The 21,905-nt window shown below is 35.7% G+C and overlaps 1 protein-coding gene across 1 annotated transcript in view; it reads right to left on the bottom strand.

The window, feature by feature from the left end:
- Positions 1-2,094: 2,094 nt before the first annotated feature.
- LOC123566762 (olfactory receptor 10Q1) overlaps positions 2,095-21,905 on the bottom strand; it is a 63,831-nt gene continuing 44,020 nt past the window's right edge. Inside the window, exons 2-5 of the mRNA XM_065528167.2 lie at positions 14,157-14,341; positions 10,814-11,060; positions 10,023-10,147; positions 2,095-4,638 (exon numbers count right to left, since the gene is read on the bottom strand). Coding sequence (XP_065384239.1) covers positions 3,465-4,424 — 960 coding nt within the window. The 5' untranslated portion in view covers positions 4,425-4,638; positions 10,023-10,147; positions 10,814-11,060; positions 14,157-14,341 and the 3' untranslated portion in view covers positions 2,095-3,464. The remainder of the gene's footprint in view (positions 4,639-10,022; positions 10,148-10,813; positions 11,061-14,156; positions 14,342-21,905) is intronic.

Here is a 21,905-nt window from a genome sequence, read left to right as displayed (position 1 = left end):
CATCTAGAATACGTATAGGAAGGTAACTGGCAGAACCCAATAATTCATTTTGAAAGGTTTAACCAACCCTCTTTTCAAATGTAACATTTTACCCTCTTCTTTTGAGTTCCAGGTTAATTTTATGAATGACTTGTGACATTAAATAAAGAATGAAAGAAGGTATGGAAATTCAGTTTCAAACTTCCATTTGGTTGGCATTTCAGACAGCACCTAGCACAATGTATACAAATAATTGATTCATTATGTTCTGATGTGACTTGACCTGGATAGGTTGACATGCAATCTGCTAACCAGAGAGTTTATTTTCTTCTCTAGCATTTACAGTGGTCTTCCCTACTTCCCCCCATCTGCAGTTTTGCTTTCCAGTTTCAGTTGCAGTCTGAAAATATTAAATAGAAAATTTCAGAAATAATCAATTCATAAGTTTAAAATTGTCTGACATTCTGAGTAGTGTGACAAAATCTCTTGTCGTCTTATTCTGTCCTGTCTGGGATGTGAATTATCTCTCTGCCCAGCGTATCCACACTGTATAACATTTTATGCTTCTGAACTCCAACCGTGGACATCGTCATAGCTTGATGATCCAAGATCACCCCAAGCAGATGATCCTTTTTCTGGCCATCAGAAAGTCAATAGTAGCCAGATGTTGTGTTATAATGCCTGTGTCATTTACCTCATTTCATCTAATCACATAGGCATTATATCATCTCACATCATTATGAAAAGAAGACGGAGGAGTACTATACATTAAGATATTTTGAGAGAGACCACATTGACATAACTTGTATTATAGTATGTTGTTATAATTGTCCTATTTTATTGTTGCTGTTGTTAATCTCTTACTACAGCTAACGTATAAGCTAAATTTTATTGTAAGTATGTATGTGTAGGAAGAAAACATAGTATGTATAGGATTTGATACTATCTATGGTTTCAGACATCCTCCAGGGGTCTTGGAAGTATTCCCTTTGGATAAGGGAATACTTAGAAGCTGTATTAGTCCATTCTTATGCAGCCATAAATATACTACCTGAGACTGGGTAATTTATAAACAAAAGAGGTTTAATTGAATCACAGTTCCACGTGGCTGAGGAGACCCCAGGAAACTTACAATCATGGCAGAAGGTGAAGGGAAAGCAAAGCACGTGTTACATTGCTGCAGGCAAGAGAGGGTGCACAGGGGAAACCACCACTTTTAAAATCATCAGATCTGGTGAGAACTCCCTCATTACCATGATAACAGCATGGGGGAAACTGCCTCCATGATCCAATCACCTCCCACCAGTTCCCTGTCCCCTACACATAGGGATTACAATTCGAGATGAGATTTGGGTGGGGACACAGAGCCAAACCATATCAAAAGCAAGGCATTTCTAATGTATTGTTAAATCCAATGACTGTCCCCAGAACACGTAACACTTTATAGTTCTTCTCCTTATCATCGTGTGAAATCAGGTGAAAAATTAGGAGTTCCAAAAGCAATTTCAACGGGAAAAAGATGTACCCCCCCACACCAAAATAGTCCCAATCTAGAAAAAATATAAAAAGTGGATCTGAACTATGATGATGGGAGGTTTATATGCCAAATAAATCTACGTAAACCTCAGATTCCTTCTAGAAATTATATTTCTGATTATAAGAGGAACACAGTCTTATTTCGGAAATCAGGGAAAGTAATAAAGAGGAAAACTAGAAAATTCATAATTCTACATCACAGAAAACAACTGTTAACTTTTTGGTGTGTTTCTATTCCTCATTATGCATGTATATATTTTTATAAAATTGGGCTCTTATTGTAAATAAGGCTTGAATCTTGATTTTATTACTTACAGGTATAATGGTAAACATTGCCCTTTATTACTAAATATTAATGATTTTAGTATGCTGTGCTTCTGTGTCCAACATTGTTGGAAATTCGATTTTAATCACTTTTCATGTTATAAATGTAAGAAACACCCTTATATTTTGTTTTGTTTGACATTCTGTTAATTTTGTGAGGTTATGTTTTTAGAATAAGAATTCTGAAATTAAAGAATAGAAACTTCATGGGTTTTGGTAAACGTAACCATGTAGGATTCAAAAAGATTATAACAATTTCTTTTTTCTTTTCTTTTTTACTTTATTTTATTTTTTGAGTTGGAGTCTTGCTCTGTTGCCAGGCTGGAGTGCTGTGGCGCAATCTTGGCTCACTGCAACCTATGACTCTGGTTCAAGCGATTCTCCTGCCTCAGCCTCCCAACTAGCTGGGATTATAGGCAGGTGCCACCATGCTCAGATAATTTTTGTATTTTTAGTAGAGACAGGATTTCACTATGTTGGCCAGGATGGTCTCGAACTCCTGACCTCGTAATCTGCCTGCCTTGGCCTCCCAAAGTGCTGGGATTACAGGCGTGAGCCACCGTGCCCCGCCAGGTTATAACAATTTCTTAGGTCAGTTTAATATCCACTGGCAGATATTTTCACTCTCTTCCTGTAGCTGCTAATTAAAATCAGCTTATGATCTGGATCTAGACTCTCACCTGATAGATTGCACCCTCTCCCAGCTGTTATGGGAGAGGTAATTGCTTATAAGAACTATCCGTGGAGTCCTCTGGACCTTGCTGTTCCTCAGGGTGTAAATGAGAAGGTTGAGCAGTGTGGTGTCCACTGTGACTACCATAAAAGGAAGTGGATTTTACTTGAGGGTTTATTTGGGTAACAGCCATTCTGCTGCAAAACTATGCTGAGGTAGGAATAGTGCCATAGTAGTGCTACCTGCTCAGTGGATCTGTGAGCAGCAGCCCTCATGAAGATGTAGGAGGCGGTGAGGAAGGTGGAACAACAAAGACTAGTGTGAGAGCCACCAGCACAGAGGGCTCATGCGGGCAGGGGTGCCATAGACCAGATGTAATTCTCCATACCCTAGCAAGGCTGGTACATAGTAGGTGATTATCAGTGAAAGAAAATCCATAGCCCCTTTCTGGCATGAAGAAAATGAAAGCAGCCAGTTGGAATGTATGGCGCAAAGGAAATGAATGCATTAAGTAAGCTGTTGTTTGTCATATACTGATACCCAAAACAATAATAAGTTGTGTTTATTTGAGCAAAATATGTCTTTATGAATATTTCTTACTTAAGGCAACGTTCACAGGGTAAATTGCATCATCTCCTCAGGAGGCAGCAAGTCTATCAGCCTTTATTCATAGTACGTATGGGGTGTTCCTAATACGGCACTTGACATGGGTGAGCTGCAAATCCTTAAAGTAGAGCTAAGTAAACTAACATTCCTACACTGTAAGTTCTGCCCAAATTTTCATATCTTAGTCAAAGCACTCAGAAAAATAAGCACGAATTGTTGAACTTGGGGCAAATATGGCAAAAAAGAAACATCAAGTGCAAAGTGTGGGAAAGTACTACAATTCTGTGTCATTTAGAGTTCATCGACATAGCAACAGACAGACACCCAGCCCAGTGCCCCTAAACCTTCAGTTGGCATCAGAGGCTCCTTTATGGATAATGGCATTCCTCAGAGCATCTTTGACATCCTTGTTCCTAAGGGTGTAAATCAAAGGGTTGAGTAAGGGGGTGACAAAGGTGTAGACCAACGCGATTTGGCGGTCCTCATCCTCTGAGGTGCTGGACCGAGGACGCAGGTACACGAGGCTGCAGCAGCCATACTGCAGCAGGACCACGGTGAGGTGGGAGGAGCAGGTGGAGAAGGCCCGGCGGCGGCCCTCGGCAGAACGGATGCGCAGGATGGCGCAGGTGATGAACACGTAGGAGACGCAGATGAGCAGGAAGGGGATGGTCAGCACGAGGATGCCCACTACATAGAGGACAGCCTGGTGCACGTGGATGTCAGCGCAGGCCAGGCGCAGGACGGGAGGCACATCGCAGAGGAAGTGGTTGATTTCCTGGCGGTGGCCGCAGAAGGGCAGGGTGAAGATTAAGGCGGTGAGCTGCAGGGAGAGGAAGAGGGCCAGGCCTAGGGCCCCGACCAGCATCTGCGCGCACAGCTTGCGGGTCATGATGAGGGTGTATTGCAGCGGGTGGCAGATGGCCACATAGCGGTCATAGGCCATGATCGCCAAGAGAAAACAGTCCGTGCTGCCGAGGGTGACAAAGAAGAACATTTGGGCCCCACATCCAGCCAACGAAATGGTCTTCTGGGCCCCAAAAATGTTGGAAAGCATCAAGGGTACTACCGCGGTGGTGTAGCAGATTTCCAGGAAAGATAGGTTGGACAGGAAGAAATACATCGGGGTGCGGAGGGTGCTGCGTGTGCACACCACCCAGATGATGGCTGTGTTGCCACAGAGGATCATCAAGTAGAGGAGGAGGAAGAGAAGGAAGAGAAGAACCTGGAATTCAGTGGCTGTAGTGAACACACGGAACACAAACTCAGTGCGGTCAGACTGGTTGAAGACAAGTTTCCCCACAAGCATGTCTTGTGCAAAAGGATAGGATGCACTGAGCTGTTCTTGGCTGAGTTGCTTTATTGCTTGAGTAAAAGCAGGAGTGTACAATTTTATTTGGAATTATCTATTTAGTAGCTAGTTTCCAATCACAGTGCATGGGAATGAATTCATGATAGAGGGTTTGGTATACTTTACCTTGGAAATCTTCATGAATGGGATAGACAGTCATCTGCAGAAGTTCCTGGGGGCAAGACATGTAGACACATGTAGACGTTCCTTGTGAAATATCTCCCCCCGCCTAGATATTTTCAATCCAATTGACAAGACTTAATTATTTTGCTTGTATCTAATTACAGCAAAGATTTGTATGGTTGCACATATTTTAAAATTAGATAAATTTGTTGTTTACTTTTTTCAGTAACCACACTCATTGAAATATAACATACATGTGGAGGAATTCACAAATCCTAACTGTGAAGCTTGATTTGTCTGTTTATTTTTAACATCATAAATATACCAGTACGGCCACTATAAAGATTAAGAAATACAACAATTCCAGTGACCTACAAACATCCTTCATGTCTCTTCTCAGTCTTTGTGCCTCACAAAAGTAACCACTTTTTGACTTTAATCATTACAGATTGATGTAACTATGTTTCAACTTATATATTAAATAATAAAGCATGTACTTTGTTGTAACTGGCTTCAACATTATGTCTGCAAAGGTTATTCTTGTTGTTCTGAAGCAATCTTTTGTTCTTCCCATTGCTTTATGGCTGTACTATAAGTTATTCACTTTACGTTCCGTTATTTTGACTCCGCATACAAGTAGGAAAACACCCTTTGTTACAATCTTTTCTGATGCGCACTCTTCATATATTTCCTCTCTTTTGAACATTTTATCTAAATTTCCAACAGGAAGCTAAACTTTTGGACTCATAGATTCAAATGAAAAGGAAGTGAACAGAGTTAGGTTAAAATTAAAGTGGAGCTTCCTGAGATAAGAAAAGACAATGAGGAAACTAAAAATGCAATAGCACAATTGAATTATGCATTAACATAATCAAAAGAATAAGAAAGAGCTTTGCAAGCATCTGGGAAGTTAAAAATACCTGTGAATTAAGCACTTGCAGGTTAGATTACAACTTCATTTTTAATACAAACATTTAAGAGACCATACAAAATATCTACAGAATTTTAAGAAAAACAAATTGGGGTGAAATAATTCTACACCAAAGCCTTAATGATTTATGTTCAAAAGCAACAGAAAGACTTTCTCAGGTTTGGAAGGGCTTAGGAATTATTTCATTCTAAATATAATTTTAAAAATCCCTCAAGAAAGATTATGAGTTGCTGCATGATTAATCAGATTAATCAGAACATATACTTTAAGGCTGAGAAAATTGTAATGTAAAATAATATGCTTTGGAAAAGCAAATAATAAAATATGTATTTAATATTAAATAGTGAAAATATTGTTAAAAGCAAAAAAGAATTGCTAAGAATACTTTTTTAAGATGTGCATAATATAAAATGCAAAAACTAAAATAATTATTTATATTTAAAACCACAATTTATATGATAGAAAAACTGATAGGGAGGGATGGGAGAGAGGAAAATATGCTAATTTCTTAAACCTATGTGCAAAAAGACTCAATAAATATTTTATTTAGATGTGACTAGAGAAATTAGTCACAGCCATATATATCCAAACACACATTTCAAACATATTTCTGAATAATAATCATCAATAGAATAAAAAACAGCATATCCACTCCAAATGATCAGAAGATTTTAAAAAAGTAAATATAGTATAGAGAACAAAAGAAACAAAGAAAAATGTGAGCAAGCTTACAAGATAAAATAGGTTAAAGTAAACCGAGAAAAGCAAATATTTATGCAAATAAATCTAAATGGGGTTTACGTTCTACTAGAGACAGTCTCATATTCACAAATGAAAAAAATTCAATCACGTATAAATATAGTGACATAGAAAGGCTAGCATCACTTTTGTTTAGCACTATGTTTTAGAACTTAACCAATGCAATAAAATTTAAAAAGATGCAGATTTGATTGTCTAACTGAAAACACAACAGAATAAATTGAAGAAGTTATGACCAACAAAATAGTCTTCATGGTGTTTAGTTCCAAATGAAATATAATAGAGAGTCTTTTAACTAATATTCACTTAACTGATGTATCTGATGAGTCAATACTCCTCATTTTCTCTGTACAACATACTGTATGCTAAACCTGACACTCTGAACACAGGAGATCTGAGCTTGCTCTCCACAATATATAAACATTCCTACACCCCAAAATTGACTTGCATGTACATAAATTGGTTGAATTTTGCACACCCTGCTTCTATCATGTGGATTTATTTTTGTACTTTTATTAAATATTACAAAATCAAATAAAGTGTTATTGTGAATATATTTAATGAAAATTAATTAAATGCTTGAGAAATATTTGATAATTACAAGTTGCTAATAGTTGCTGTGGAATAAGGTGTGAGCCAGACCATTACAATAGGGTAGGAGGGAAAGTAATAACATTTTGAATAATTTTACATTCATATTTGATATGAGTCTAATTCTCACTTTGTGTTAAAAAAGCTCAAACTGGAATTCATACATGATCCAGACAAGAAAGCTTTTGACTTCAGGTAATACAAACTCAGTGTAAGGCTCTTGACTCTATATCAAAAGGTTGATGCATAAATGTCCATTTGTATGATTTAAGTCAAAGTAAAATCATTAAGGTAATTATGTCATTTAGGATTTGAATCACAGGGTATTCTTCCTTTGTTTTTTAAAACCAATGGTACTGTTAGAAAATGTCCTCTCCCAAAACAACCAAAATTAATGAATGAATAAATGGCAAATAACACACCAGTGATGAAACAATAAATAACAAGTAGGATGATTTGAAGAAAACTACTAAACTTTGCACATACCTGCCTGGGTGGAAAAACTCAATATTTTGACATTAATTGACTCTGAAATAATGTATGGATTCCATGCAAATCCTATCAAAATCCCTAGAAAAGCAAAAAGTAAAAATACAAAAAAAGGCCGGGCGCGGTGGCTCAAGCCTGTAATCCCAGCACTTTGGGAGGCCGAGACGGGCGGATCACGAGGTCAGGAGTTCGAGACCATCCTGGCTAACACGGTGAAACCCCGTCTCTACTAAAAAATACAAAAAACTAGCCGGGCGAGGTGGCGGGCGCCTGTAGTCCCGGCTACTCGGGAGGCTGAGGCAGGAGAATGGCATAAAAACCAGGGAGGCAGAGCTTGCAGTGAGCTGAGATCCGGCCACTGCACTCCAGCCTGGGCGACACAGCGAGACTCCATCTCAAAAAAAAAAAAAAAAAAAAAAAAAAAGTTGAAAAGAGTGAAACAACAGAGTGAAACTTGTATCACATGACATTAAGATGTGTAACCAAGAATTAAATTATAAAATATGTTATATATTATCATATCATAAATCAAAGTGGTACTTGTAGAGCACTAGAGATCCTGAATAATTGAATAGGAAAACTCACTAATAATGGCTAGCTGTTCTATTGCACTTCCTGTGTCAGGCATCATTCTGTGCACTTTACATTTGTTAACTCATTTCATAATGGCCCTCTATAAAAGGGCTTTTATAACTATTTTACAGATGAAGAAGTTGATGCACAGAGAGGTTAACTACCTTGCCCAAGATCACACAGATAGTAGGTGTTGGAATGGGAATTTAAACATAAGCAGACTGGCTCCAGGGTCTCTTGCCTTCATCACTTTATTATTATATATTGTCGCTATCTACTATGTGCATAAGTTTCATTATCTGTAAAATAGACCTGAAAATACACTTATCTACCTTCTCAGGTTGTTGTGAGACTTGAACAAATTATTCTGTGAAAGTACTTAGAACAGTCCCAGGACAGAGTACTCATTCAATGGGAAGTATATTAAATATTTTTACTATTTCAAATCAATTAGAAAGGATCAGTTTCCTAATATGGCATTAGGACAATGAGGGAATCATTTTGGAAGTTAACTCCCTAATGCATAGACATTATGGATCCTCACAGAAAATTTATGAAAATTAAATGTTTTGCCGGACGCGGTGGCTCTTGCCTGTAATCCCAGCACTTTGGGAGGCTGAGGCGGGCAGATCACAAGGTCAAGTGATCAAGACCATCCAGACCAACATTGTGAAACCCTGTCTTTACTAAAAATACAAAAATTAGCTGGGTGTGGTGGCACACACCTGTAATCCCAGCTACTTGGGAGACTGAGGCAGGAGAATCACTTGAACCTGGGAGGCGGAAGTTGCAGTGAGCCGAGATCTAGCCACTGCACTCCAGCCTGGCAACAGAGCAAGACTTTGTCTCAAAAAAAAAAAAAAAAAAAAGTTTCAAAATTTATTTCTAATGGGCTTGGGTTTCAAATATTTTAAAAAGTAAAAGAAAACTAGAAGAGAGTGCAGATGAACTTTTTTCAGATTTCAGGGTAGATAAACATTTATAACCAAATGAGGAAAGGGCAGAGTCCAAAAAAGATGTTGATATTTCAACAGAATAAAAATGTTAAAGTTTTGTAGGCAAAAACATAATAAGCAAATTGAATAGCAAGTGACAATTCAGATAAAAAAACCTATCCGAAAAACAAATAATGGAAATTCAAAAAAGAAACATGCAAAAGCAAACAAATATACAAATTAAGTTTTGTTAGTATTCAAATAAATATAAAATTAAACAAAATGGAATACTGTTTTCTGTTTATCAAATAATAGCAATGGAAAAATGATAATTCCTTGTGTTGTTAAAGTTGCAAGGGGAGATGTATTCCCAAATATGCTGGTGAAAGTATAAACTGCTATAAAAATTTGTGAAATACAATTCGGTAACACAGTGAAAACTTGAAAAAATGCATACACTTTGATTCAGCAATATTGCTTTTACAAATTTATTCTTAAAAACTAAACAAACATGAGCATAAAACTATTGACAAGAATGTTTGTCACCATTTTCATTACAATGGTAAAAAATCATATCAACCTAAATATCAATAATGGGAGAATGCTTAAATTAATTATAGTCTATTAATTTTGTGGAACAGTGTGTAATTGTTTAAAAATGACATTGCGGAAAAATAAAGCAGATTGGGAAAAAAGCAGATTATAAAACAGCATTATATCATGGTTTAATTAAAAACATAATTATTCATAAAAAATAGAACGTACTTCAAAATATTAACAATGGGTATTGCTAGGTGGGTGGGATAGTGGATCTTTTTGCTTATGGCTTTCTGTTTTCACAAATTTTATAATGAACATACACAATTTTGCAATCCTATAATAAATTAAAACTCTACTTTTATCCTTTGGTATCTGAACTAGTGTCGGGAAGGAAGGATGGTAGTGTCAGTCATATGGATTTTGTAGTTAGATATGGGTGTGAAACCCAGTTTCTTCACTTACTAATTTAATTTTTGCATTGACCACATTATTTGATGAGCCTTGGTTCCCTAATGTATAATTGAGGATATGAATATCAATCCTTATAAAAAAATTTATGAAGATTAAATGTTTCAAATATGTAATATTTCTGAGACATAGTTTCAATGAATGTACCTGCACTTCTGCCTCTTTTCTTGTAGTGATGTGTTTCTCTTGGGTATTTATTTACTCTTCAGTTCTTATCTTTTCCAGAGTGGAGAGTGAGGCTCCTCCTAGATCTCACAGTTGCTCTGCTAGAGCTTAAATAAGAAGAAGAGTAAGACAGAAAAGAAAGAAGAACAAAATGGAAGTGAGATTTCAGTAGAAAAGTTGTAATTATATATTGTCAAAACTAAATAAGAGGCCGGCGTGGTGGCTCACGCCTGTAATCCCAGCACGTTGGGAGGCTGAGGTGGGCAGATCAGGAGGTCAGGAGATGGAGACCAGCCTGGTCAACATGGTGAAACCCCATCTCTACTAAAATACAAAAAATTAGCTGGGCATGGTGGTGCCTGTAGTCCTAGCTACTTGCGAAGCTGAGGCAGGGGAATCGCTTGAACCCGGGAGGCTGAGGTTGCAGTGAGCCAAGATCGTACCACTGCACTCAGCCTAAAAAACAACCAAACCAAACAACAACAAAAAAAAACCCGAAACCAAATAATATAATTTTTAATCCAGAAAGGCATTTAAAAATGATTCTATCTTACTAAAACATGAACATCAAATGATCAATATTGTACCGAAATGGGAGCAGCCAATATTTGGTGCAAAACATAAGCCATTGATAAAGCAAAACATGTAGCATTGGTAGAGCTCAATGTCTACTAAAATATCACAGTGGAGTGATTGCAAGGAAAAATCAGCACACATGTTCAATGTGAGGCTATAATCTATTAAAAACCAAACACATAAGAATTTATACTTACAAATTAGTGTTTTCCTTTCCAGTGGTCACTTTCAAAGGCTTTGGACTTTAATGATTTTACCTTCAAACCATTTCTGGAGCTCCTTTGGGAATTATTTTCAAAGGCTGTATATATTTTCTTGAATATTATCAGTTGTGACATATATTCACACTTGGATGACACATTTGCTTTTTTTCTTAATAGCAGGACATTTGATATGCAGTGAGATGAAATACAGTGAAGTAACTGGGTAGTTATATTCTGCAGTCTGGAGTTTGATCAAAATAGAAATTGGTGAGAAGCTAATGTTATTATGTGGTAGAAACACACATTTCCTTCCAGCTTTTCATGAGATGTAATAATAAGTATTATCATTATTTTTAGGTTAATCATTCCAGATGTGTGATACAATCTTTGTATACATTTCCATCTTATTGAAGTATTTAACTAGAATTAATTGATTCTGTCATGCAATTTCAACTCTCTTGGCCATTCGTCTTGAAGTAACCTGTCCATTGGCATGAATGGAATATATGACATTTTTATTTATTTCAACATTTTTATCTGGCGAATGGGTGAGGGGTTGGTGGCACCTGAAAGTTCTTAATAGAAATATTTCCTGGACCCATTCTTTATTTCATTTCGGATCTCTGTGCATATATACTACATTTTCTTTATCTATTCATCTGTTGATGGACCCAGGGGTTAATTCCATTTCTTGGATACTGTGAATAATGCCGCAGTGAACACAGGAGTACAGATATCTTTTGGAATTCTGATTTCATTTCCTTTGGATATATACCCAGTAGTGGAATTGCTGGATCATATGGTAGTTCTATTTTAATATTTTGAGGAATCTGTATACTATTTTGCATTTGTCAAATTAAAAAATCATAAAAGAACTCTGTGCAAATATATTTGTCTTCTGGATCTGCATCACCTTATCGTATGACATGAGGCATTCAAAATTTTATCACCTAAAAGTCCATGCAAATATATAAGCACTATTTATTATTCTCATTATTCTGTTACCCTCCCCAAAGTCATCAGAGAACTTTTCAACCTTGCCATCCTCACCATTCACAGAATTCACTGATTTCTGGGTGCCCTTATTGCTTCCCTGGCAGCTTATGCTTAAAACAATGAACTCCTGCCAATGCCTGTTTGATAAAAATTTCAATCAGGGTTATATTTGGGCTCCATAAAGTCAAGGATATCTGTCTTGTTTACCACTGTATCCTCATCATATTTGAACTCATTTGAAGTTAAATCTCATATCTTTTAAACTTTCTTTCAAAGCCAATATTCAGTGGCTCCTTCTATAACCCAGATAGGCTATTTAATTGCTTTAGCTCCACACAAATTGGGACCTTTCTCAGTCCAGTCTTTATATTTTTGTTTACTACATGCAACAAAGAAGAACCTAGGTGGGATGGATTCAGTTGATAAACAGGCGGTGGGAAGCACAGCAGTTAAGCGATTGATATACTCGTTGAACCAATATGTTTGATAATATTGAGAAACTCATGTAGGTAGCAGTTATCTCTCAGTGACTGATGGGCAGTATTGTAATTTGTAATCTATGTGTGCTACTAATACATAAATATTTACATATAAAAATGAAGCACTTTTGAAAATGTCAGTGAGCCATGGAACCACCGAAAAGCCCAGTCAAATGTGTTAAATGCATGCTCAATTAGAAAAAATATATAAAATAGAAACTGTACATCTTTAAGGGAACTCAAGTCACACTTAATTCTATCCCCTTAGGTCTTTCATGCAAAAACTCAGGCTCACCAAGATTAAGCCTTGTCCAGAAGCATGTGGCTATGTATAGGCATACCTGAGGCCAGATTTCAGATTCTATTGCATTAGTTAGCAGAGAGAAGAGCACATAGATGTGCCTTCAATATATCCTTTTCATCTACATCGAACTTAGTTAAAAGCATGCAGACAGCTATGCAGAAAGGGCACATTAGTATGATTCTGACTGCGTAGCGGAAACACATGCCCAAGCTTAGTCTAGTGCTATGCACACAAGTAAGGGAGACAATGCCATTTGTAGAATAATTTAATAACTCCTCAATATTTTTCTTACCCAGGTTATTTTCTCTAACGGCACTCACCGCTGGGCCATTCCTAGTTAATCACACATTTAGGAGACATTTGATCTCTCAACAAGAATGTGAGTCCTGGATTTGTCATTTACCAGTTTTAGAACTATGGACAAAATTATGAATCTCCATGAATCTCAGGTTTATACTGACAGAGAGTATAATATAGTTACCCTACAGTGTTATTGTGAGGATTAACAGTAAAGCTCATTAAGTGCACTGCCCGATTTCTAGTAGGTATTCTTTTATCATTCTCCTTATTGCACTCACAGCCCTATGTTTATTAACCAATTTTCAGTTTCTTGCCATGATCTCTCTTGCTCGAGGACTCTGCATCATCTACCCCCTTCACCTTGGACCTTGTTCTCTTCCATGTTTCTACTCTTCCTTCGGAGCTCAGTTCAAGTGCCACCTTTCCCTGATCTTCATCTTTCGCCATCTCAGTGACAGGTGCTTCTTCTATGAACTTCCAGAAAACCCTCTCCTCATCTTGACTCTATGGCCACAGTACCTTATTAATAAATTAACCAAGCAGGCAAATATTGAGTATCTGTTAGGAACTCAAGTCTTGGGCTCAGCTATGTGGAAGGATTTAAGAGAATTATGAGGCATGATTACCAATTTCAGCTTTGTAAGAGAACACAATGCATAAGAGAATTTAAACATTCTCTGAGGAGCTCATTTGTAAATTGTGTTCCTTAGAATGTAAATTTTTCATGATGCCCCAGAAATAAAAGTTTCTGTGTCAAATCTGAAAACATTCACACTTTTTCTCAGATATTAGCAATGCAATTAGCACAACGTTTTGTGAAGTCCTGATGGAAAGCAACCAGCCTACTTTTACCTGAAGAAATTCCCAGCTCCATTTCACCATAGAATACATTTTTTTTCACATAACACCAGGAAGCTGTTTATGATTTAATGATGTTGCTTGAAAAAAAAGAGTTCCATGCCGTGTTCTTTAGGATTGTCCCACAGAAAGAACACTGATAGAAAAGGAAAAGACTTGAATTCCATCCTTGCTTTACATTTATTAGGCATGCGATGCTGGGAAATTCAACCATTTCTCAGAGTTCCCTTTCCTGTATCTTTAAAAGTGGATAGTAACCCTTACTCTGATAATTCATCACAAAAATTCAATATTGATGTGTATCAACCAGTTACAAAGCATTATAAAATTTGTTTTTATTATTTTTAGAAAAAAAGTCAAAATCATACTAATAAAAAGGTATTTTAAGGCGTTTCCTTACCACTTTGAAATTTGCTTCATTCCATCAGCCACCTAAGCAAATTCACTTATGAGCTGGTTAACATTTTGCTGAGATGCTAAGAATTCCTGCAATAGATGATGAGAGGAGCTCTCCTGGAGAGATTCTATCTTCTTACAGGGAATGATGGAGTGAGGGTCCATGAGTTTCATGTTGTGCAGCATTTCCTGGAAATGACAAGCAGACAGTATATGATACCCTCATAGTATTTAGATGACAATGGGGAAGTTTCCTTTGTATGCTGATATTCAGAAGAAGAATCACATCTTAGAAATTTGGGTTAAGGATGGAGTAGGGTGAGAGGGACCTCCTTTGGAAGAGTGATACTATGGAATAATCACACTTTGAGTCCTGAGTGAGAAGTCCTGTATCTTCTCAATGATAGAAAATGGATTCTGATAGATTTACTCAGAGTCCAGTCTTGCCGAATTTAGTCAGATTATTTAGTATCCTTTATGAAATCTCTTTAAAGTTAATGGATCTCCAAAGAGGTAGAATTTCCCCAGGGGTTCCTCTTAAACTGAACCCAACTAGAGAAAATGTTTGAAAAAATTTCAGTCAACTAAGGCAAGGTTTCCAGGCAGCTCTTTTCTGTGGTCACTGTAGAAAATTGTTGTCTAGGGATTTCAAGTGAGTATTCTCATTCCTTTCCCGTATCCAACAGAGACTTACTGATGTTGCATTCGAGAAAAATTTTACCAGTGAGTTGTTGAAGGCTGACATTCATTGCAACTTGAGCTCATGAAATGTGTAATGAACTAACTTAACAGCAGGGTAGGCATCTGGAGGTCTAGGGTCTAGTCATGGCTCTGCCATTAGTAACTGTTGACCTCAGGCAAGTAGGAAAGCTCTTTTATGGGCTTTTTCATTTGTGATATGAAATTTGGTATTACATGGACTCCATGGGTCTTTCTATCTCTAATATTCTATGAACTATGCATTTTATTCCAGTTTTAAATTGGTATATAATTATATATATTCAGAGAGTACATGTGATATTTTGATGCATGTACACAATGTGTAATGATCAAGTCAGGGTAATTACGATATTCATTGCCTCAAGTGTTTATCATTTCTTAGTGCTGGGAAATATTTCAAATCTTCTCTTTTAGCTATTTTGAAATATAAATACTTGTTAACTATAGTAATTCTACTGTGCTTTCAAACCCCATGACTTATTCCTTCTCACTAGCTGTATTTTTGTACCTGTTAATGAACCTCTTTTCATTGCCCCCTCCCTCATATTCTTCCTCGTTTCTGGTAATCATCATTCTACTCTCTATCTTCATGAGATCGGCTTTTTTAGTTCTACAAATAAGTGAGAACGTAGGATTTTTGTGTGTGTGTGCCTGGCTTATTTCACTTAACACAATAACCTCCATAGTTCCACCCATATTGCTGCAAATGACACGATTTCATTCCTCTTCTCATAGTTGAACAGTACCCCATTGTGTATATGTGTCACATTTTCTTTACATATTTATACGTTAATGAACACTTAAGTTGAATCCATATCTTGGCTATCGTGAATAGTGCTGCAATAAACATGGGAATGCAGATATGTCTTTGATATACTTTTTTTTTTTTTTTTTTTTTTGGTGTGCACCCAGCAGTGGGATTTCTGGATTATATGGTAGTTCTATTTTTACTTTTTTGAGGAACTTCCACTTTGGCTGTACTAATCTACATTTCTACCAAAGGTTTACTAGCGTTCCCCTTTCCCCCATCCTTGCCAGCATCTGTTATATTTTCTTTTTGATAACAGCCATTTTAATTGGGGTGAGATAATATCTCATTGCGGTTTTGATTTGCATTTCCCCTATGATTAGTGCTGTTCAGCATTTTTGCATATACTTGTTGGCCATTAGTATATTTTTTTCTGAGAAATGTCTATTCAGATCATTTGGCCATTGTTACATTGGATTATATGTTTTCTTGCTATTGAGTTGTTAAAGTTGCTTATATATATTCTGGTTATTAATCCCTTGTCAGATGTATAGTTTGCAAATGTTTTCTTGCATTCTGGTACTCTATTGAGTTGATTGTCTTTTTTTGTCATGCAGAAGCTTTTTAGCTTGATGTAATCTCGTCTGTTTTTGCTTTATCTGTGCTTTTGAGGTCTCCATAAAATCTTCACCCAGAACAATGTTGTGAAGCATTTCTCCAATGTTTTCTTCTAGTAGTTTCAAAGTTTCAGGTCTTGCATTAAGTATTTAATCCATTTTGATTTAATTTTTGAAAATGATGAGAGATACAGTCCTAGTTTCATTATTTTGAATATGGAAATACAGTTTTCTTAGCACCATTTATTGAAAGGGCATCCTTTCCCCAGTGTAGGATCTTGACATCTTTGTTAAAAACAAGTTGGATGTAAATGTATAGATTTATTTCTGGATTTTCTATTCTGCTCCACTGGTCTATGTGTTTGTTTTTATGTCAATCTCATCCTGTTTTGAACATTATAGTTTTGTAGTATATTGTGACGTCAGGTAATGTGATGGCACCAACATTGTTCTTTTTGCTCAGGATTACTTTGGCTCTTCAGGGCCTTTATTGCCTCCATACACATTTAAGATTTATTTTTCTATTTCTGTGAAGAATGTCATTGGTATTTTGATGGGGATTATACTGAATCTGTAAATCATTTTGGGCAGTATGGGCATTTGACAATATTAATCTTCCCATCCATTAGCATGAGATAGGTTTCCATTTTTTGTTTCCTCTTCAATTTCCTTCATCAGTGTTTTTTAGTTTTTTAAAAAGTGAATATATAATTTATTTAACATTCAAACTTCATGAAGACATGGGCAATATGGCAATTTTACTGGGGATTAAGCCCAACCTAGGATGACTGTTTGCTGGGGATTAGAAGCATAGTAAATGATCTTAGTGTGTTCTTGAATTCAGTTCGCTAGTATTTTGTTGGTTTTTACAACTATGTTCATCAGGGATATTGGCCGGTAGTTTTATATTTTGTGTATGTGTGTGTGTCTCCTTGCCTGGTTTTTGTGTCAGGGCAATGCTGGCCTCATGGAGTGATTTTGGAAGCATTCCTTCTTCTTTGACTTTCTGGAATAGTTTGAGTAGGATTGGTAATTAGTTCTTCATTAAGTGTTCTGTAGAATTGAGCAGTGAAGCCATCTAGCCATAGGCTTTTCTCTGACAGGGGACTTTTTATTACTGATTCAGTCTTGTTACTCATTAATGTGTTATTTATTTATTTATTTATAACATTCCTGACATGTTCAGATTTCCTGTTTCTTTATGGTTAAATCTTGGTAGGTTGAATTTGCCCAGGACCTTATTTATTCTTCTTTTAGGTTTTACAATTTGTTGGTTATAGTTGTTCATAATAGAGTCTAATGATCTTTGTGTTTCTATGGTATCAGTTGTAATGGTTTCTTTTTCTTCTTAGATTTTGTTTGAGTCTTCTTTCTTTTTTTTAGTCTAGCTAAAAAATTTGTTGATTTTGTTTACTTTTTAAAAAAACAACTTTTTCTTTTGTTAATCTTTCATATTTTTTAAAATCTCAATTTCACCGATTTCTGCTCTGCTCTTTATTTCTTTTTTTCTCCTAATTATGAGTTTGTTTTGTTTTTTCTCTTTCAGTTCCTTGAGGCATAACTAGGTTGTTTATGTAAAGTCTTTCTAGTTTTTGATGTAGGTGTTCATTACTATAAACTTTCATCTTACATGCTTTTGTTGTATTCCATAGGTTTTAGTACATTGTGTTTCCATTTTTGTTTGTCTCAGGAGTTTTTCAATTTCATTATTAATTTTTTCATTAACCCATTTGTTGTGCAGGAACATGTTTAATTTACACGAATTTGTATAATTTCCAACTGTTATTGATTTCCTATATGATTTCCTTTTGTTATTGATTTTTAGCTGCATTCCATTACAGTTAGAAAAAACACTTGACATGATTTTGATTTTGTAAAATTTGTTAAGACTTGTTTTGTGATAAAGAAAATGTGGTATATATACACCATGGAATACTACGCAGCCATAAAAAAGAATGAGATTATGTTCTTTGCAGGAACTCAGGTGGAACTGGAGGCCATTATCCTTAGAAAACTAATGCAGGAACAGAAAACCAAATACCACATATTTTTAGTTATAAGTGGGAGCTAAATGATGAAGACATACAGGAGAACACATATGGGTCTATTGGTGAGAGGAGGGTGGGAGGAGGGAGAGTATCAGGAAAAATACCTAATGGGTACTAGATTTAATGCCTGTGTGATGAAATAATCTGTACAGCAAACCCCCATGACACAAATTTACTTATGTAACAAACTTGCACATGTACCCTTGAACTAAAAAGTTAAATTAAGAAAGTAGAAATCTTATAAATAAAGAATGCAATAGCAAATGAAAAACTTGATGAAACAAAGAAAAAAATTAATGACCTTCAAGGCAGAACAAATAAAATTAGCCAATCAGCAGATCAGAAAGAAAAAGAATTTTAAAAAGTGAAGGAGGTCTACAAGAATTATGGGATACCACCAAGTGAACAAACCTCTGCATAACTGAAATTCCCAAAGAAAATGAGAGAGAAAAAGATCTTGAAAGCACATTTAATAAAATTATGGTTGACAACTTCCCAAATCTGGAGAAAGACAACAGCGTCCAGTAACAAGAAGCTCAGAATTCACCAAATTCTACCCAGACAGTAATTATCCAAGTGAAAATTAATGACAAAGACAATACTCAAAGCAACAAGAAGAAAGAAACAATCAACACAATTAACAGAGCCTCAATAAGACTTTTAACAGATTTTTCAGTAGAAACCCTGCAAGCCAGGAGAGAGTAAGGTGCTATATTCAAATTGTTGAAGGAAAAAAAAAAAAGCTGCCAACCAAGAATGCTGGACCCAGAATAGCTATCCTTCAAACTTGAAGGAAAGATAGTGTACAAGACAGAAAAATAAAGATAAATAAAAAAGCTGAGGGAATTTATGAACACCAGACCTGTCTTATAAGAAATACTAAAAAGAATTCTATAGTCTGAAAGAAATGGTTGCTAATATGTACAAGTAAACATCTGAAGGTATAAAACTTGTCGGTAAAAGAAAACGGACAAATTCAGGACACTCTAATATTGTAATTTTGGTAAGTAAACCACTTTTTAAAATCTATTTTTATTTTAAGTTCAGGGTACATACATGTGCAGGTTTGTTACATAGGTAAATTTGTGTCATGGAGGTTTGTTGTACAGATTGTTTTATTACCCAAGTGTTAAGCCTGGTACCCATTAGTTGTTTTTCCTGATCCTCTCCCTCCTTTCATCTTTCACCCTCCCAAATTCCCCAGTGTGTGTTGTTCTTCTCTGTGTGTCCATGTGTTCTCATTATTAGCTCCCACTCATAAGTGAGAACATGTGGTATTTGGTTTTCTTGTTCCTGTGTTACTTGGCTAAGAATAATGGCCTCCAGTTCCATCCAGATTCCTGCAAAGAACATGATCTCATTGTTTTGTATGACTTTACAGTATTCCATGGTGTATATGTACCACATTTTCTTTATGCAGTCTATCATTGATAGGCATTTAGGTGATTCAATATCTTTGCTATTGTGAATAGTGCTGTGATGAACAGATGCATGCATGTGTCCTTATTATAGAATGTTTTATGCTCCTTTGGGTATATACCCAGTAACACAATTGCTTGATCAAATCGTATTTCTCTCTTTGGGTCTTTCAGGAATCACCATGCTGTCTTCCACTATGGCTGAACTAACTTACACTTTCACTAACAGTGTATACGCATTCATTTTTCTCTATGACCTCACCAACATCTGTTATCTTTTGACTTTTTAATAACAGGCATTGTGACTGGTGTGAGATGGTATCTCATTGTAGTTTGATTTGTATTTCTCTAGTGATCAGTGATGTTGAGCTTTTTTCATTTGATTGTTGCTCACATGTGTCTTCTTTGGGAAAGTGCTTGTTTGTGTCCTTTGCTCACTTTTTAATGGGGTTATTTTTTTCTTGTAAATTTAACTTCCTTATGGATGCTTGATATTAGATTTTTGTTGGACACATAGTTTGTGAATATTTTCTCCTATTCTGTAGTTTGTCTGTTTACTCTGTTGATAGTTTCTATTTCTGTGCAGAAGCTCTTCAGTTTAATTAGATCCCGTTTGTCATTTTTTTTTTTTTTACTTTTGTTGCAATTGCTTTTCACATCTTTGTCATGAACTCTTACACTGTTTAGTCTGTTTCTATATCCAGAATGGTATTGCTTAGGTCGTCTTCCAGGATTTTTATAGTTTAGGTTTTACATTTAACTCATTAATACATCTTGAGTTAAATTTTGTATTTGGTGTCAGGAAGAGGTCCAGTTTCAATCTTCTGCATATGGCTAGCCTGTTATCCCAGCACCATTTATTAAAAAGGAAATACTTCCCCAATGCTTGTTTTTGTCAGGTTTGCTAAAGATCAGATAGTTATACATGTGCAGCCCTATTTCTGTGTTCTCTATTGTGTTCCATTGGTGTATGTGTCTGTTTCTGTATGAGTACCATGCTGCTTTGGTTATTACAGCCCTGTAGTACAGTTTGAAGTTTGGTTGTATGATGCCTCCAGCTTTGTTCTTTTTGCTGAGGATTGCTTGCCTATTTAGGCTTTTTGTTTTGTTTTGTTTAACATGAATGTTTTTAAATAGTTTTCCTAGTTCTGAAAAGAATGTCAGTGGTAGTTGAATAGGAATGGCATTGAAACTACAGATTGCTTTGGACAATGTGGCCATTTTAATGATGTTGATTCTTTCTATCCATAAGCATAAAATATTCTCCATTTTTAAACTTATTGATATTTTAAATCAAATTTCTCTTATTTTCTAAATTATTTTCCAAATTTTATTTAGTTTCATATTCATATTTTCTTGTGATTTTCTGAACTTTATTTAGAGGTTTATTTTAAATTCTCTGTCACACTATTTCATAGATCCTCAGTTCTTCTGGGTCCATTGCTGGAAGTTTGTTGGTTTCTCTGGGTGGTGTCATACTTATTTGACACCACCATATTCATTTGAGCTTTCACAACCTGTGTGTTTTTATGTTAATGCTTGTGCATTTGAAAAGGCATTCACCTCTTATAATTTTTCAGGCCTTTGATGGTGTTAGACCTTTGTATTGGAATTTAAATGCTGACCTGTTGCTTTTCATTCTGAGAATAATTTATGGTGAGCACTAGAACTAAAATACTCTATACCATACCTTTTTCTTGAGATGTAAAACATTTATAAAGGATTTTTCCACAATTATTTTTGACCTTTGACTTTATTTATTGGTATCCTACATATTTTTGGTTCTTGATCAAGTTTTCCTTTTGATGATACTTTCCTAATTTTTAAAACTTTCTTTTTGGTAATCGTAGCTGTATCTTCAACTGCTAGCCTAACCGTGATTTTTTAAATTGTTTTGTTTCTTTTTCTTTTCGCCTCCATGCAGACCTCATATACTTAAAATTATGTACTTTTTCTTCACTGCTGCCATTAAATTTTAGCCATGTTTAGTTTTTCTGTCTCATGTTCATCATCAATAATAAATCTTTATTCAACATGGGAAAAATATTTAATGAATTTTGACTAAAAGTCAAGTTCCTATCCTCAATGCTTGGGATACACCAGTGTACAAGATAGAACTAAATTTTGCCCTCCTTGTGATTACAGTTTTACAGGGGGAAGACAGACAATAAGTAATAAATAATAATAGCAATAATATTTAAC

Source organism: Macaca fascicularis, chromosome 14 (assembly GCF_037993035.2).
Source record: "Macaca fascicularis isolate 582-1 chromosome 14, T2T-MFA8v1.1".
NCBI lineage: Eukaryota > Metazoa > Chordata > Mammalia > Primates > Cercopithecidae > Macaca > Macaca fascicularis.
This window is presented reverse-complemented; position numbering and strand designations above follow the sequence as displayed.